At 45.9% G+C, this 17,843-nt stretch overlaps 1 protein-coding gene across 3 annotated transcripts in view; it reads left to right on the top strand.

The window, feature by feature from the left end:
• Hhat (hedgehog acyltransferase) overlaps positions 1 to 17,843 on the top strand; it is a 249,454-nt gene that overhangs the window by 67,770 nt on the left and 163,841 nt on the right. For all 3 annotated transcript variants that reach the window (XM_034513689.2, XM_076941633.1, XM_076941634.1), the window contains one exon: positions 11,116 to 11,266. In XM_034513689.2, coding sequence (XP_034369580.1) covers positions 11,116 to 11,266 — 151 coding nt within the window. The remainder of the gene's footprint in view (positions 1 to 11,115; positions 11,267 to 17,843) is intronic.

The raw sequence follows: 17,843 nt of genomic DNA, 5'->3' as shown, positions 1-17,843 counted from the left end.
CAACAGTATCACCCAGTGTGGGATCTGGGGATCTGGGGATCTGGCTCAGTTGGTGAAATGCTTGCTGTGTAAGCCTGGAAACCCGAGTTTGATCCCCTGGATTAGTGACGTGTAACCTCAGCACTCAGGTGGAGAAAGGAGACCCTCGGGTTCACTGATCAAATCAGCAAGGGTCAGGTCCAGTGATAGATTCTGTCTCAGAAAACAAGGTAGACAATTCTTGAGGAAGACACTTGATATTGATGTATGTGTTCTATGCAGTTATGTGTGCATACACATGCACACACATAGAGGGACATAAACACACATACTTGTACACACAAACAATTTAGTGCAATTAATGCTACATGAATGTGGTCTCCCTCAAGTGTCTTATCGTAGTGTTCTCATTTGTCACATCGTGAGGTGGCACAATACTTGCTTAAGGAGGATGATGGGACATTTGATGAAGGTTGGCTAGCATTTAATAAGATCTACAAAGTTTGTGATACCATGGGAGTCAATTGGTTAACCAGACAGGGAAGGGAGTAATGTCTGGGTACTGTCTACAGCTTGGATACATGGGATAAAGAAGTAACTGGCAACCCAGGCAGGATGGACTGGGTAACCTGAGATTCCACATGAGGCTGAGGGTAGCTTGCAACTTATGTCTCCTGAGTTCTTTATTTCTGGATTTTCCCGCTGAAAATGTGGAAAGCAGAAGATATGGATGAGGGTAGGTTGTCGTTGTCATCGTCTGCATCAGCATTTCTTAGAAGCAGGCTTAGGAGCTCTGAAACTGCTCACAGGACAGATGCAGTTAGGTTCCTGGGACCAACCTTCTTTTCCGGCACCGAGGGTCAACTGCTGGCCACAGTTTGCCTTGTCATTAATACCTCATTAATAATGTCTATGGCTGATTACATAGAATATCTACAGCCATTTTAGGAGTAGGGACTATCTTTTTAATGCTTAGATTATTAAACTGATATATAAAAACATAAACTTACATGTATCTATAAGTTACTAGACTGTGTTTTGATTCATGTGTATCTGATATTTATAAATGTTTATTATTTCTTTATGTTGAAGATGTTTATTTTTATTTTATGTTATTTTTATTTCCTTTGGTTTGTCTTCCTGCATGTGATGAGGGTATGTGTTTGTCTTCCTGCACCCCCTCATTTCCTTTAACATGGGACCACTCATGTCACAAGTGACAGGGCTCATTCTTCTGGTATGAGCAACATTCCACGGTGCACACACTCCATGCTTTGTTTTTCTTCCCCACGCTCCCTCCATTTCCGAGTGATGTCAATGACACTGCAGTAAGCACTGGGTGCTCATGTCTCCCTGATTTCCTTTGGATTTAGAGGCAGGAGTGGGATTTCCAGGTCATGCTAGCTCTTCTTTCAGCCATGGTGGTGGTGGTGGTGGTGGGGGAACTCCTGTCGTCCCCGTAATGCTGCAGAAGTTTTCACTCTCACAGGCAATGCACACACATGTTCCCTTTTCTCCACCACATGCAACTGTCTGTCTCTAGGGTCATGGCCATTCTCTGCAGAGTGGGGTGGTAGCGCTCTGGTTTTGATTTGCAGTCCCATGACGATCACCAATGCTAACATCTCCCCGCACGCCCAGTGGCCACCTGCGTATCTTCTTTGAGAAGTGTCCACTTCAGCTTAATGTTTATTGTTAACTGGTTTGCCTTTTTGTTACTGAGTTCTTGGAATTCTTTACGTCATCTGGCCAGATGGACAGTCTGCAAACATCTTCTCTTTCTGCAGGTTGTCTCTTTGGTCCAATCATTGTTTTTATTAATGAGTAGAAATGTTTATCTGGTGTAATCCTATATGTCTGTTTGAGCATTTGCTTTCTGTATTTTGGGGTCTTGTCTAAAAATATCCTCAATCAATGGTCTCAACATCCTGAAGAATTTCTCCTGTGTTTTTTCTTTTTCCCTACAATTTTCATGTCTAACAGTTAGGCCTTGACTGCATTTGAGTTCTTGAAATTAATGAGCGATACATATCTAACTTCACTCTCCAGGAGAATATCCATTCCAGGTACCATTTGTTGAGAGGATCGCCATTTCCCACTGTGTGTTCCTAGTACAAGACCAGTTAGTCCAATGGTCTCTGTGTCTGTCTTATGTAATACCATGTTCTTTGGATGGCTATAGCTTTGTAGTATGTTTTGAAGCCAGATAGTATAATGCCTTCAAAATTGTTCATCTTTCGCCATGATGGCTATTTGGAGTGTTTTTAAGTTCCAAACAAATTATGTATATTTTTTCTAGCTATGTGAACAATTCCATTGGTATTTTGGTAGAAAGTACACTGAGCCTTACTTTGAGTGGTATGGGTATTGTAACAATATTGATTCTTCTAGTTCTTGAACATGGGATACCTTCTGTTCTTCCCTCTTTCCCTCCCTCTTTTGTTCCCTCCCTCCCTCCTTCCCTCCTTCCCTCCCTCCCTCCCTCCCTCTCTTCCCCTTCACTTTTCCCTCTTTTCCTTCCTTTCCCTCCCTCTTCAGTTTAATTCGTACTGTTCTATAGTTTTCATGGTCAAAGTCTTTTATGACTTTGGTAAAACGTATTTTTTGTAGCTATTGTAAATCTTGTTGATTTCTTAATTTTTATTCTGATAACTATCATTGATGAGAGTACCTGGCTTGTCTATGGGGACTGAACCGAGGGCCCCACGTGTGATGGACAAGCACTCTAGTGCTGTGCTGTGTTCCCGGCCCTGTGTTTTGGGATGTTTGTGTCCCTCTAGCCTTCTGAATTTGATGACTAGTTTTACTAGTTTTTTGTTTGTTTTTGTGGTTCTTAATCTCTGCAGCTGAGGTAATGTCATTTTCAGACAGTGACAAACCGACTTGTCCAATTCGGATTCATTTATTTTTCCTCTTGCCTGATGACTCTGACTAGGACATCAAGAACTATATCTTAATCACTTCCATCTTCATCCCCTCCAGCTGTTGGCTAGTTACATATGACATTCTTATGTGGAGGCATGTTCCTCACATCTGTAGTTTGTTTAACTGAGCTGAGCGTCTTTCCTCAACCCTTGACTGACATAACACTATTTGATCACTTCTATGGCTCATGAAGGGCTTGTTATATGAGGTACTTGTAGATTCCTTTAAACTGCTCAGGAGCTGGCAATTCAAAAGATCACCCATCCACCCCACCCTCCCATGCTCTGTGTGACATAGAGATGGCCCGGTGACGTAACACTGAGTGGCCTGAGTGGACAAGGTGCTCTGTAGTGAGCAGCTGCTGCTTGGAAACCCCCGATGTTCAGCCATCTGGCTTGGGCTTTGAGCATCTGTAATCTGATAGTCAGGAAAAGCACATGCCAAGGTCTCTGCAAAGTGACATGTCATGGCTGGGTGAGGACTGTGTCCACATGTATAACATAGAAGACAGATAGTGTATGTGAAATGTTTAAATGTTTAGTTAAAAGGTAAAACACAAGGTTTTATGTAGCTTATAAAATTTATATTTTAAAAAATTCTGTCACTAATGAAAGAAAAACATAAAATGTTTATGAATCATATGTAGAGAGATCACTTTGGGAAGTGGCATCTCATGGAAGTTGGGGGAAGATGTCGTTGGTGTTTTTGTTGTTGTTGTTTTGTTTTTATGAAGCCAGTGGTGTTCAAGTCTCTACTTTTGAATAGCCCAGAGACTTACAAGGGGCACCGAGTCCCTGCAAATCTTTGCTTTTTGATGTGCCATATGAGGCCAGTACTATGGCATATTGCTGGGCGAACACAAACATCAGACTATTATATATCAAATGCAGCTAATTATTTGAGTTTATCCTTGGAGAAGATTCCCCTTGCTCATCTCCACCATTCTCTAGGCAATGTTTGGTGCCAGTGAGGAGGACATAAGGAGGCCAGCTGTTTTAGTAACTCCTCCCACTGCTGTAACAGAATGTCTGACACAAAGAGCTTACAGGAGGTGGGGTTTATTCTGGATCATGGATCAGGGCATAGACTATTGTGGCAGGAAGGCATGGTGGCCTAAGTGCCTCATCACTGTGGCTGTGGTGTCTGAGGGGATAGTTGCATTGAATTGGCATTTGGGAAGCAGTAGAGAGCTTGGGCCAGAACTGACACTGGACTGTGAGCCACAGAGCCTACTTCCCAGAGACTCACTCTCTCCTAAGGCTCTACGACCTCCTCAAACAACCACCAGCTGGGAGCTAAGTGTTCAAATTCCAGAACCCGTGGGTGACATTTCACACTCAGCCTGTAACACCTACTGTGATCTCTGCCCTGAAGATCTTATAGAAAGATGTAATATGCTATTTACTTGCAAAATAACATGTGGCTATTTTGGCATGGACATGTAGAAGAACTTTAAGAGATTATGGCATTTAGGCGATGCCTAGAAGAAAGGTAGAATTTTGAGAGTCAAAATTGAGGATGTAGAACCATTAGCACAGGAATGAATGTGGGCAAAGACCTAGGAAATTAGTGCCCTAGTTTGGTGGTCACTGCTGTGATAAACATCACGAACAAAAGCAACTTGGGGAGGGAAGGATTTATTTAGCGTCCATACGACATTACAGCCCATAACTGAGAGAAGAAACCGGTGTCAAGAACAGAGAACACGGCTTGCTCGTCCTGCTTTCATATACAGTCCAGCACTTGCTCAGGGGCACTGTGCCCACAGTAGGATGGGCCCTCTCCATGTCAATCAGTAATCATGAAAATACCTCACAGACATATGCACAGACAGATCCAATGAAGTCAAGTCCTCAGCCCAGGTTCCCTCCGCCCAGGTAACTCTAGTTTGTGTCAAGTTGACAAAACCCAACCAGTACAGGGTTAAATGGAAAACGAGATCAGTGAGGCTGAGAGACTCAGGGCAGGAAAGTGGAGTGAGCCTGGTCTCTACTTCCTCCAATGCCCAACCCCCAGTGCAGAACTCTAGCCACTCATGTGAGAACTAGTAGGCTGGGGGATGGTTCAGATGGTAGAGCATTTTCAGTACAAGTGTGGAGACCCCAGTTCAAATCCCCAGAGCCCACATAAAGCCCACACTTTACTGCACACCTGTCACTCCTGTGAGAAGATGGAAGGCAGAGACAGGAACATCCCTGGAAGCTCACAGGCTGGGAAGCCTGGCATATGCCAATGCAAATAATGAAGGAACGTTGTCTTAAACAAGGTAGGATGTAAGAACCAACACAAGAGTCTTCATTGGCCTTTATATGTGTACTGTGGCATGTGTGTGCCTAAACAGAGAGGGAGGGAGTCATGGAGATGAGGGGGAGAGGGAGAGAAGATAGTGGGAGAGAGAGGGAGAGAGGAGAGAAAGGAGAAAGGGGAGAGGGATAAAGAGAGAGAGGAAGAGAGGGGGAGGGAAGGAAGGCAAGAAAGAAAGGAGACATGGAAAAGCATGGAGAGGGGAAGAGGACACAGGAAGAGGGAGAGAGAGAGGGAGGGAAAAGGAAGGAGAGAGATAGGAAAGGAGGGAGGGAGGTGCACACTAGAGCTGGAAGCCAGTTGCTAGCTGCTTCTTCTCCTTCTCCTTCTCCTTCTCCTTCTCCTTCTCCTTCTCCTTCTCCTTCTCCTTCTTCTTCTTCCTCCTCCTCCTCCTCTTCCTCCTCCTCTTCTTCTTCCTCCTCCTCTTCTTCTTCTTCCTATTCTTCTTCTTTTGGTTTTTCGAGACAGGGTTTCCCTGTGTATCCCTGGCTGTCCTGGAACTCACTCTGTAGACCAGGCTGGCCTTGAACTCAGAAATCCGCCTGCCTCTGCCTCCCAAATGCTGGGATTAAAGGCATGCACCACCACTGCCTGGCTGCTAGCTTCTTTATGTCAGTTAATAGTGGAGTAATGACAAAAAGAGAGACTGAGGATGCAGGTGTGTAGTTGTGGAAGGACTGAGCTTCAGGGAGCTGAGCTAGACCTTTTCTCTGTCAGCATTCTCTGTAGAATTTAACATTCACCTCCTGCCATCTTGAAATCAGCCCTGATTTTTATGGTGGGTGGGAAGCCATATATTTTTTTTTCCTAGACAGGCTGAGTTGGCAGCCCTGATGGTGGGTGGTGGCCACTGAAGCATGCTGAGTAACAGAGGCAGCTCTGGGCAGTGCAGGGCTTCTGTTGGGTTTTTGCTTCCTACTTGCATTCTTTTAAACTGAGAATTCAAAGTTCCAAATCCACAGAGAACTAATCTGGCAGCAGCCTGAGCTTCAGTAGGGAGCCAACCTTTTGAACTGATGCTACATCGTCAACCCAGTTTCCAGAGTACAGCAAGGCCTCGCACTGTTAGTGACATATTAATCCAGCTACTCTCCAAGGTGGTATTTGTGAAACACAAGCTGGGGATGCAGAGGGTGTGAGGCATTCCTTTTGCTCTGAAGCAGTTTGTGATCTAGGTGGATGGCCATGAGTATGCATAACTGTGGGCTAATGTGAAAGTCACAGAACACACTGTACTCAGTACAGTGAGAGCCTGAGAGGAGGCAGCTGGCTGTGCAGCTGCCCTTTAACTCCCTGCAAGTTTTCACTGAAGCAATTTCATGTTCCTCAAGACTACCCTGACTCCATGTTAAAAATGCAGTGTCTGCCACCTCAGCATTGAGAAGTATTCCTTTCCTCCCCTGGGGTGTTTTCTTGTTGCTTTTCTTGTCTGCTGATCCAGTGGCTGAATCACCATCTTAGAGCTTCCCAGCTCAAAACAATGGCTTTCTCCTTGTTGCCATTCTGTCTCTTAATGGGCTCCGCTAGGTAGTTCTGGGTTCTCTCTTATGGTGCAGCCAGACATTAGCTGAGTTGGACCAAGTGTGTAGAATATCCAGGATGGCTCTCACTCAACTGAGGCTGATTGTTGGCTGGGAACTCAGCTGGTACTGCCCACCTGAATATCTTTACTACATTTTATGTAGTGCAGAAATTGGGTTCCAAGAGGGGCTATCTCATGAATGAGCATTCTAAGAGACAGGAAGTGTAATGGACCAGGTCACTAAAGGCTGTAACTAGATTTGAAACAGCACCAGGCAGATTTTAGTTACTATGACACAATACCAGAGTCAGTCTACTTAAAAAGTGGAAGGGCTTGTTTTGTTTCAGTCTCTGGTTGCATGGTCCCATTATATTTGGGCCCATGTTGAGGGAGTGAGTGCATGGCAGAGAAAGTTGCTGAGTTCATGGTGACTGGGAAATGAGAGAATGAGGGAACATGTTAGAAAGAATGAGAGCAGAATAAAGAGAGCGAGAGAGAAGGAGAAAGAGGAAGGGAGAAGGGGAGGGCCTGGGATCTTAATATCCCCATCTAGAGTGTGCCCAATGACCTAACTTCCTCCTTTTGAGTGCATGCCTCAATGACCTAACTTCCTCTCATCTCTTAAAAGTACAACCACCTACCAGTAATGATACCAACTGGCAACTGACTCTTTAAAATATGAGCTTTTTGGGAGCTTTGTTATCTAATACATAACACAGTACTCTTCTGTGCTATGTGACCTGCTCCATCTTACCACTTATGGGTGAGAGGCAAGGTCACATCACAGAAGAGCATGTTGGGGGAAATGTTGTTATCCTTGTTGGGAAATACTATGTGCCACACCTCCCTTAGCTTCCATGCAGAATTAACTTTCATGCCATTTCCTGTTGATCGTTGGTAGATGTAACCCCCAGGAAGGCATGAACACCCATTCATATGTATCGTGCATCTAGAACCAGGCCTGGCACACAAGCACACAATATGAAGTAGGTGTTCTGAGCCGCTGTTTTTAGATTGTTTCCTGTCCTGGTGCCGTGAGTTCTAATACTGCTCTGTTTTATTGTCCTCAGTGCTCAACGGGCAGGCACCTTGATTCTGTACCCCTGTGTTTCTTGGAATGCAGCAGGGAATTGGTGATCAGTAGAAATGTTAAGTGAATAAGACGAGGTCAACTGGAGCTGGGCTCTGAAGGATAAATGGGATTTTGCTAAGAAGAGGAGGGGCAGGACGTGGAAACAGAAGGAAAGGACAAGTGAGGCTGTAATGAGACTGGCTGTGAGGCCCCAGAGTCTGGCCCACCTGACTTGACCTCTAGTCTGCAGCCCAGCACTCCTCCACATGCCTGCTGAATATGCAAACGGAAAGTGTGCAAACCCATGTATAGATTTCAAAAGGAAAATGAATAAGATTAGAGAAACATCAATAACTCCTGCTGAGATAATATCTTAAATATAAGCTTAGTGATGATGCAAGTATGAACATACATTCAGATTCTGTATTTCTGAACTTGCTGAGAACTTACTCAGTTTATATATTCTAACAGGGCAAATTCTGCAACTTAGATTCGGATGTTGCTTTCTTGCCAGTTGTATGTCCAAGAGAATCTGGCAGAATCCTTCAGTTTGACCTAAAGCTTTGGACTAAATCTTACGAGCGAAGGCCACGTTTTTGGTTAAGGGGAAGGAGGTGTGCCATTCACTGGGCTCCTATGAATCCCGAGTATAGTGGCAGAGGGTCAATCCACAGGTGCAAACACAACTGTTCAAAAATTAACAGAATGTTTGCAAACATAATGCTATAAAAAGCACCATATTCTTTCCCTTATATGTTTCTAAACCAGTCAGTAAATTGTCAAGGAGAGGTCTAGTTTATCCTTTCATATATTTAAAACTTTTTTGTATGTTTGCATATGTGCACACCTGGTATGTTAAAATGGGTTTTCTCACTTGACCCCAGGACTCATTGGCTCATCTACTGTAGCTAGACAGCTTGACTTGGGGATCTGTCTTCTAGGGCATCTATCTCCATCTCCTGAATGCCTTGAATTGCAAGCATTCATGTGGTGCTGAGGATACAAATTCAGGCACTCATGCCTGCATAGTGAGCACTTTACTGAGCCACCATTCCTGTCCCATGCATCTTTACTTTGTTTTAGATAGGTTCTTATTAGGCATATCTGGGTGGTCTAGAACTTGCTATGTAGACTAGGCTGTCCTTAATCCCATAGACCCTCGCCTGCCTCTGCCTCTGAAGTACTGGGATTAATGGTGTGTACCATCAGCCCCCCCATACACCTTAATCCATTAGAAACATTCACCAGCAGGTAAATAGAGCTTGTGCTGCCTGGTTATCAATACATGTGGCTCGCATTTTTCATCCATACTGGAGTAAAAAGAAACCCCAGTTGTCTTCAGTTAGATCCGGCCACAGTTATATTAAACGCCCACACAGAATTCTTTCTTTATCCCCGTTGTTTATGAAAAGTACCAATCAAAGATGAGATTTTTGCACAGACCGACAACTCTGAGAGACGTAGACTCAGCTACTGATTTTGATTCCTAAGCCTTAGAACAGCACCTGTAAGAAACAGTGTCAGAAATGAAGTCAGGACATCCCTCCTCCTGAGCTGTCCTCTGATTAACAGGGACCAGAACATTCCCTGCTTCCTGTCTCCAAGAGCCTTGGGTGGCCTTGAGTTAAGCATTCCTTAGAAACCACCCCACCTGGTGCTACCACCCCAGACACTCAGAGGCTCTGGGGACCACTAAGATGAGCCAGTAAATGGTGGAGAAATGGAAGAGAGAAAGAAGCAGAAAGATGTGTGCCCACTGAAGAGTAGCAGAACTGGAGACTTGAGGGTGGTGGGGGAAAACCTGGTGTGAGAGCCAGTGATTCTGCCTGAGGCCCTGGTGAGGTCCTGGTCTGTGCTGCTGCCAAGGGGCACATCGGGGTTCATAGCCCTGGAGTGGGGATCTGTTACCACCAAAGGCCATGTAGACATTTCTGATCTGGGCTGCTGCCTAAGGCCGTGCTGAGGGCTGTGCAGAGCTGGCCCAGCCCTCACTAGCTGCAGCACTCAGGAGAGCAGCCCCACACCTTGCCTGGGAAGCACAGTTGAACTGGCCCCGGTGCCTGATGTGTGTGCAGGAGAGCTGGCCCCTTAGGGCATGCCAGTGAGAGAGTTGGCCCTGCCCATTGCTAACTATGGCACTCTGGTGAGCTGGCTCTGCCCTTTGCCTGGGCAGTGCTGGAGAGCTGGTGGGAATAGGAGAGCTATCAGGCAGAGCAACTCAGCTACCACCCAGGCCAGATCCAGAGCTCTGAGCTGGCCCACCCCAACATCTGCTCTATCTATGAACTGTTAGAGCACATGAAGGGGCCAGCCCTGCAGACCCAAAGCATCGAGATCTCCCAGCACAGGGCACCAACAGGATATCTGAGAGGAGTCCCAGTGAGGATCCAGTATTGATGGTGCAGCAGAAGCCAGAGGCCTTGAAACAGACCAGTGACTCATTGCAATGAACATTAGCAAGTCCAGTTGTTTGGCCAAAAAAGTGATACACTGTGATGAACTGCAGCCCCACAGTGAGATTTTTGTTTGCTTATTGTTTGTTTTCTTTTAGGGGAGGTTGCAAGGATGGAAGGTAGATATGGAGGGATGGGGAGATATGTGGGATTATGGTGCAACATGTGAATTCACAAAGAATCAATAAAGAGTTAAAAAAAAAAAAGCATGGTGGCACCATCAAGATGACATATGGGTAAAAGTACTTGCTATCTAACCCAGGGACCTGAGTTCAATCTCAGAAAACTGACTCCTGCAAGTTGCCCTCTGACCTCCATGTATATACACACACACACACACACGCACACACACACACACACACACACACACACACACACGCACACACACACACATGAATAAGTGTAAAACAAAACCCACAAGGATGGTGCATAAGAAAAGACATTCAAGGTTAACCTGAAATGGACACACACACATGCACACACACAGACTCACACACACACATGTATACACACTCACATGCACACACACTGATACATGCATACACACTCTCATATATATACTCACACATACACACTCACATAACACACTCACACATATCTTCTCACACACCCACATACTGACACACTCATACTGACACACACTCTTACACACATACATACACACACATACACACTCTCACACTTACACACTCTCCCCAAGTGAGGCTGCATCCCCTAAGCTTCCCCAAACAGGACCAACAAAGGATCAAGTGAAAATGCCCAAGACTGTGGAAGGCAAGGAGAGGCCAGTGGAGAAGCAGGGCGGCCCCAGGAACCTGCTGTCTTACACTGCTGTGACTGACAGGTCTGTTGTCTTTCAGGAGGACTGGCGCTGGCCCAAGTGCTCTTTTTCTATGTGAAGTACTTGGTGCTCTTCGGTGCCCCGGCTCTGCTCATGCGCCTGGACGGACTCACACCACCACCCCTTCCCCGTTGTGTAAGCACCATGTTCAGCTTTACTGGGATGTGGAGGTCAGTCTCATGGTTTGCTTAAGTCTTTGGGGGTGTCTGGTGGGCTTGGCTGGCTTTGGAGAGTTTGGCTACTGTTCTTTCCCTTCACCGAAACACGTTTGGAACTACATACTCTTTATCCTGCTAACATGATGGGAGTTTTCAGACTACGGAAGTGAGTGAAGCAAGAGAGATTGCCCACACACATAGGACTGTCAGCGGTGGTGTCTTACTAGGGACAGTATATTAATCACTTGTGTCATGGCTGTGATAAAATACCCTGACCAAAGCAATTTATGGGGAAAGGCTTAGTTTTGGTTCACTGTCTGAGTGTGAAGTCCATCCCGGTGGGATGACCTGGAGCTTGGGAGGCATCTGCACCCACGAAGCAGGGTGACATTGTATGTCAGCTGGCTTTTTCCTTTTTATGCAATCCAGGACCCAACCCAAGAAATGGAACTGCCAACTTTCAGAGTGATCCCCACCCCAGTTAGCCTATTGAAGGTATCGTGCCTGCAGGCTTATCTCCTAGGTGAACCTGGATATGGTCATGGTGGCAAACATCACCACAGACATGCTCCGAGGTCCTCCTCACTCTGCTTTCTCTGAAGATGACTGTGTGAGTCACATTGTTAACTAAAGATGGTCTGAGTGGGATAGCCCAGGCCAGCGTGCAATGCTATTCATTCATCTCAGGGTTTGAAAAACCCTCTGGTCCAGTCTTCCTGTCTTTTCAGTAATATTAATAAGAGGGTGTATAATCTGTCACCGAAAGTTCTTTTGAAGATGAGGCAGATCACAGCAGATGTTTACAGATGTCCCCCAATATGCGTTGTTCCTGTGTGAGGTTTTGGGTGAGGGCTTGTGACTAATGTTTCTCTTGGGTTTTCTCACCGCTTCTGATTTTGTCCCACAAACTTAATGACTGGCCTAAAACTTTTCTTCCTAAGGATCCCCCAACTCTCTTGTCATATTGATAGCTGTTTTCCAAAAGGACTTGTTCGCTTCGATGTTTTTCCGAGCATGGCTGGTGTGTAGCAAGGGTCGGGATTGCTTCTGTAATTGCAGACACCCCTGGAAGAAGCTCAGGCCTGTCGGGGTTGGGAGGGGGGGCACTGGCTCAGCAGGGGAGTTGGTGCCTACTTAAAACTTGCTCTTTGGTTCCCTTGCTTGTCTCTCTCTAGTTGTGGCTCTGCTCAGAGTTGTAGACATGAGACTAGAGACAGAAGTAGCGGGAGAACCCAGTGAATGTCACCGTATCCAGTGGTACCCTTCTAAAGCACGCAGGCAGCAGGCAGCATAGCTGTGAGGGCACTTGCGGGGTCGCCTGGCTTCTCTGTGCACAGCTTAACTGAGTTCCAGCTTAGCTTATGGGATTTCTTCTAGTTATCAAAGGACCGTCAAGCAGTTCCCTTGTATTTCCTTCATCATTCAATCAAGCTCCAGGCCTTTTAAATGGCAAGACTGGGGAATGCTGACAAAGGGAGTCTTCTCAAGGCTGGAAGGTAGTTTTTGTTAAGGCGAACTTCACTGGAAGCTGCTATAATGACCGGCTCAGAAAGGTCACTTCCTCAGCCAATGGTGGGACCAGGGATGATTTGGGACCGTGTCACAGGCATCTGTGGGAACCCTGCATGGCTCCTCTGCCTCTCTGTTATGACCACCTGCACTAATGTACTTGGGAAGGACATTTCCTGGGGGCGTCTACAGGGTCAGCTGGAGTGGTAACCATGGTGACCAGGGCAGTTTCCTTGTCCATAGGTCACTGTGCTTCATACAGTGAAACAGAATGGCGGTTTTTTGTTTGTTTGTTTGTTTTTTAATCAAAATTTTTAAAAGTTTTATTTCTTTACATTATGTGTATGTGTGTGTGTGTGTATCTGCCTGTCTATAGTTATGTGTACAAGAGTGGATGTGCCCTTGGAGGCAAGAAGATACCTGGCATTGGATACAGTGAGGCTGGAGTTACAGATAGGTGTGACCCATCTAGTGTGAGTACTAAGAGCCAAGTTTGTGTCCTCTTGAAGAGCAAGATGCACCTTGACCTCAGGAGCCATCTCTCCAGCTCCCTTATTTAACTTATTTTTGCCCAAGAAAGTTCTTCAATTTATGTAAGCCACAAAGATGGAGAAAACACTGTCATCATCAGATCAGATGGTTCCTCGGTGGAGACTCCAAATGTGATCTGAAATGCGTGTACAGGAGTCCTTGGCAAGAACAAACAAACAACCAGCAAACTAATAGATTCTCCTCTAGGGTTGATTCGGGCTCACATTCTTGCTTCTGTAACATACAAGACTGGGACGTTCCTGGGGTTTTTGTAGGTACATTGATTTAAGCAAATGTTTATGTGTATATATGTGCCTATGTGAATTTATGTGCCCTGTGTGCATGCTGGTGACCAAGGAGGCCAGAGGCTGGGGAGGGGCATCGGATCCCTGGGACTGGAGTTACTGGTGTTTGTAACCTCTTGGTGTACAAGCTGCTTGATTGATGTGGGTTCTGGGACCTGAACCTGGGTCCTCCTGCAGAGGTGCTCTTACCTACAGGGTCTGCCCAGCCCTGTGTTTGGTTTTGTTGTATTGTTTTTGAGACAAGGTGTCACTATGTAGCATACTCTGGTTTTGAAATCAGCTTCCTAATTGGCAGGCAACAAGTTTCTTCCCAGTTTGCTAGCCATACTTAGAAGTGCTGCGTCTTTGTATGAGGCACCTTTTCATGATAAACGACCAGATTTCAGAACCCAAGTGAGCATCTGAGTCATGGTATCCAGGGCAAATCTCAGGAGAGGCTTTTTAATTGAAAAAACAAAACAAAACAAAAGATGCTGATTATCTTTGTGTCATTGGCAGAGTGTCTCTTCCTCACAGGGAGGTTTTGAGTGTTGCAGGTTGGTTGCACATATGTCTGCTGTATGTGTATGTTTGTGTAGTGTATGTCTACATGTGCTTTTCTGTGTAGTGTATGTGCATGTGAGTGCACGTGTGTGTTCACTCATGTGGAGGCCAGAGGTAAATGTTGGGTATCTTCCTCAACTGCTCTCCATCTCTGATTGTCTAGACTGGCTGGCCAGCAAGCTCTGGGGATCTGCCTGCCTCCACCTCCTGTGTATTACAGTTGCAGACATACCTGACTATACCCAGCTTTGTTTTGTGGGTTGCGGGACAACCAAATGCAGATTGTCCTGGCTGTGTGGCTATCCCCACCTAGCCATCTCTCCAGAACTGACTCAGAGTGTCCCACGTTTCCTGTTTGAGTATATAGTCTGTTAAAGGAAGGCAAGCTGTCAAGTTGTGATATCTGGTCTCCAACTTCACTCTGATGTTTCTGGGCTGCAATCCAAGACTGGCTCCCTCTTCCTTAGTCTAAGAAGAATTTAGTCAGGAGCAGGCAGAAAGCTGGTGGGGCACATGTTTGTCAGGCCATGGCAGAGGGGAGAGGTCTGTAACAATCTCCTGGAGCCTACTGAGTGACCCTTAATCCCCTGGAAGTAGATACTGAATGAGGTTTAGAACCAGTGATGAGACGCTATCAGTGCGGCACCTTACATGCCGCAGGATGTAACAGGAGATTGGCTAATGCATCATCTTTTGCTGCATTTCTCATTGAAGGACCCTGATGTTGTCAGCCTGCAGTGCCATTGGATTCTGCACTTTGCATCATAGGACAGATGACTCTGGCCGCTGGCAAACGGGATGGTTTAAATTGTCCATGAAGAATTGCTGCTTCTCCAATGACCCGCCCCTACAGTTGGGCTCTGATGGGTCTATTCACTCCTTTCTTTGGGTTCCCTCCTTCATGGCTCCTGTTGAAATATTTGCGAAGATATATCGCAAAGCTCCAGGGAACCACTGTATTCCCATGGTGTGAGTTTTCTGTGGTTCTCTGGAACTGAGAAATTGAAATTTCTATGGTTTATATCTAGATTTCATGTTTTAATTTAGAAGAGCTGAGATCTCTAATGAGTATCTGTTACCAAGAGTTGTTAAGGATGCCCTTGCATGCCTGAGGTTCCATATTAACATTCTGATTGTGATGTAGGGTCCTGTGATTTGATTTCTAGCTATGGAGGTGATTTCCCACAGTGGCTGGTGAGTTATGGGTCAATTTCAGTTATCTCAAGAGTCTGAGTCAGCTTGCCCTCCACACTGCTTGAATTATGATTCGTTCCAGACTCTGCAGGCAAATTCATGCATCATCCGGTATCTCAGAGGAATCTGGGTAGTAGTTGGTTGGGGCTAGATTTTAATGTGTGAGTTCATCTTTAGGCTGAGGAGGAGGAAGAAGAAGAAAAGGAAGAAGAGGAGGGACCTGAGCCCTATTCTCTCAGTGGGGCATCAGTTGTCCAGAGAGTAGGTCATTAGAAGAATTTAGTTTTCTAGATGTGGTGCTGGCTCTTCTGTGCAGTGGATGATGAACCCACAGATGAACTGCTGCGTCTTCGAGCCTCCTGCCTTTGAGTAATATTTAATCTGCAGTCGTAGGGCAGGTGGCGGGCGTGGAGTTGGTGAGATATATGCCGTGGTCTCCCAGCATCGATAATGTGAAGCAAAGACTAGGTGGGCCAGAAGAGGCAAAGGTGGAACAGAATGTGTTCACAAGTGCTTACCCTCGACAGAGGGACCCTGGTCTCCAAGAGCTTGTTCTTTACCAGCCGTGAGACTTTGGGCAGGTTGTTTATTTTTCTGGGCCAATTATTCTAACTCTAATATGAAGACTGGTGCCATAGGATAATGTGATGACTTACGGAAATGAGCATAGAGTAGGCCCCCAGGAAGCAATAACATTTTACTATTTTTTAGCGGAGCTGCTCTTGTAAGTCTGACAAAACCAGAGATGACCAGAAGGTTTAACTCCTGCTGGGCCAGGCCCTGCAACCCTGAATGCTGAAGGGGCTGGCTAAGCAAAGACTCCATCCAGCTGGGAACCAGAGAAGCCATGATTCAGCAGAGTGGGGCAGAGTGTGAGCCCACCATTGTCTATGTTCTTGTTCACCAGCCCAGCTACATGGAAGAGGGATGGCTACCAGCATCTCTTCGCATTCTGCTACTCATGTGATTTGTCAAGTTAGTGGCCTCTGTCCACCTCATTTTTTTCTGATGCCCTAAGATGGACTGATCTCTGTACTTGCTTTAGCAGGCCGCTGTGAGGGTTATGGAGACCACACCCTCAGGCAGTGGACACAGGACAAACACAAACATTTTAGCTCAGTGTCATTGGTACAGATAGAGTCAAGTTTTTACTGTGCGTATTTCCCTTTACTTTTCCAATGAAGAACGCCTGGAAGGGTGAGTGGTTGCAGGTGTGGAAATCAGGTGGAAGACCTGGGTTTCTAATGGAAGTGCATGCTCCAGGGTCTGCCCAGGCATTGCTTCTTATTATTAATGACCATATTTGCAACAGTGTTATTAATGACCATATTTGCAACAGTGTTATTAGTGAACATATTTGCAACAGTGTTATTAATGAACATATTTGCAACAGTGTTATTATTAATGAACACATTTGCAACAGTGTCCAGCCATGGACACTGTACCTCACTATCTTCCTTCATTTATCCAACTCTTCCTCTCTGATCCTTACTCACCAGACTTGGTAAACTCATTTTCTTTCTTCATTTTAAAAACCCCTTTCTCTTTTTGTCTGAACAAAAACTTCCATAGATCAAAGTGGGAAGGAGATGCAGTTGACCACCATGCTGTTTTGCTTCCTGGTTTGTTTGGCTTTGAAGGCTGTCCTTTCCATTTTCCTTGTGTGGAAGATGTTTTGGTACCTCCGCAAATTCCACAGTTGATCGAGAGCTTCTAGAGTAAGAAGCAGTGTGACACAGGGAACACCAGGTGTACCGGGTGGGTTTGTGTGTCTCCTTGACACAAGCTGAAGCTATCACAGAGAAAGGAGCCTTCCTTGAGGAAAGGCCTCCATGAGATCCAGCTGTAAGTTATTTTCTCAATTAGTGATCAAGGGTGGGGGAGGGCCCAGATCATTGTGGGTGATGCCATCCTGGGCTGGTAGTCCTGGGTTCTATAAGAAAGCTGAGTAAGCCAGGGGAAGCAAGCCAGTAAGCAATCACCCCTCCAAGGCCTCTGCATCAGCTCCTGCCTCCAAGTTCCTGCCCTGTGTGAGTTCCTGTCCTGACTTCCTTTAGTGATGAACAACAATGTGGAAGTGTAAGCTGAATAACCCCTTTCCTCCCCAACTTGCTTCTTGGTCATGATGCTTGTGCAGCAATACAAACCCTAAGATACCAGGTCTTCTTCATGTGGAGGGCATTGGATGCTAATCTTATTAGTTATCAGAGTATGGTGTTTGGGGGTCGGGGGGGGGATGGGCAGGAGCCAGATTGCCTAGGTGTAGGTTCTGGTTGCCCTCAGAAAACCCATGCTGAATGGATGGATGTGAAATGTCTCTTACATGTGCATGTGTCTGAACACTTGGTCTCCTGCTGATGCCAGTGCTTTGGGAGGTGGGGCCCACCTGGAGGAAGCAGGTCACTGGGGGATGTCCTTCACTTTTATAGCTGTCCCTGCTTCCTGTGTGAGCCTGACTCCCCTATAAGCCATGTGAGCAAACAATCTCGTGTTCCTGCTGCAGCAGA

The sequence above is a fragment of the Arvicanthis niloticus genome, chromosome 10 (assembly GCF_011762505.2).
Source record: "Arvicanthis niloticus isolate mArvNil1 chromosome 10, mArvNil1.pat.X, whole genome shotgun sequence".
In the NCBI taxonomy this organism is placed as follows: domain Eukaryota; kingdom Metazoa; phylum Chordata; class Mammalia; order Rodentia; family Muridae; genus Arvicanthis; species Arvicanthis niloticus.
Note: the sequence above shows the minus strand (reverse complement) of the source record. Positions and strands in the feature narration are given on the sequence as shown.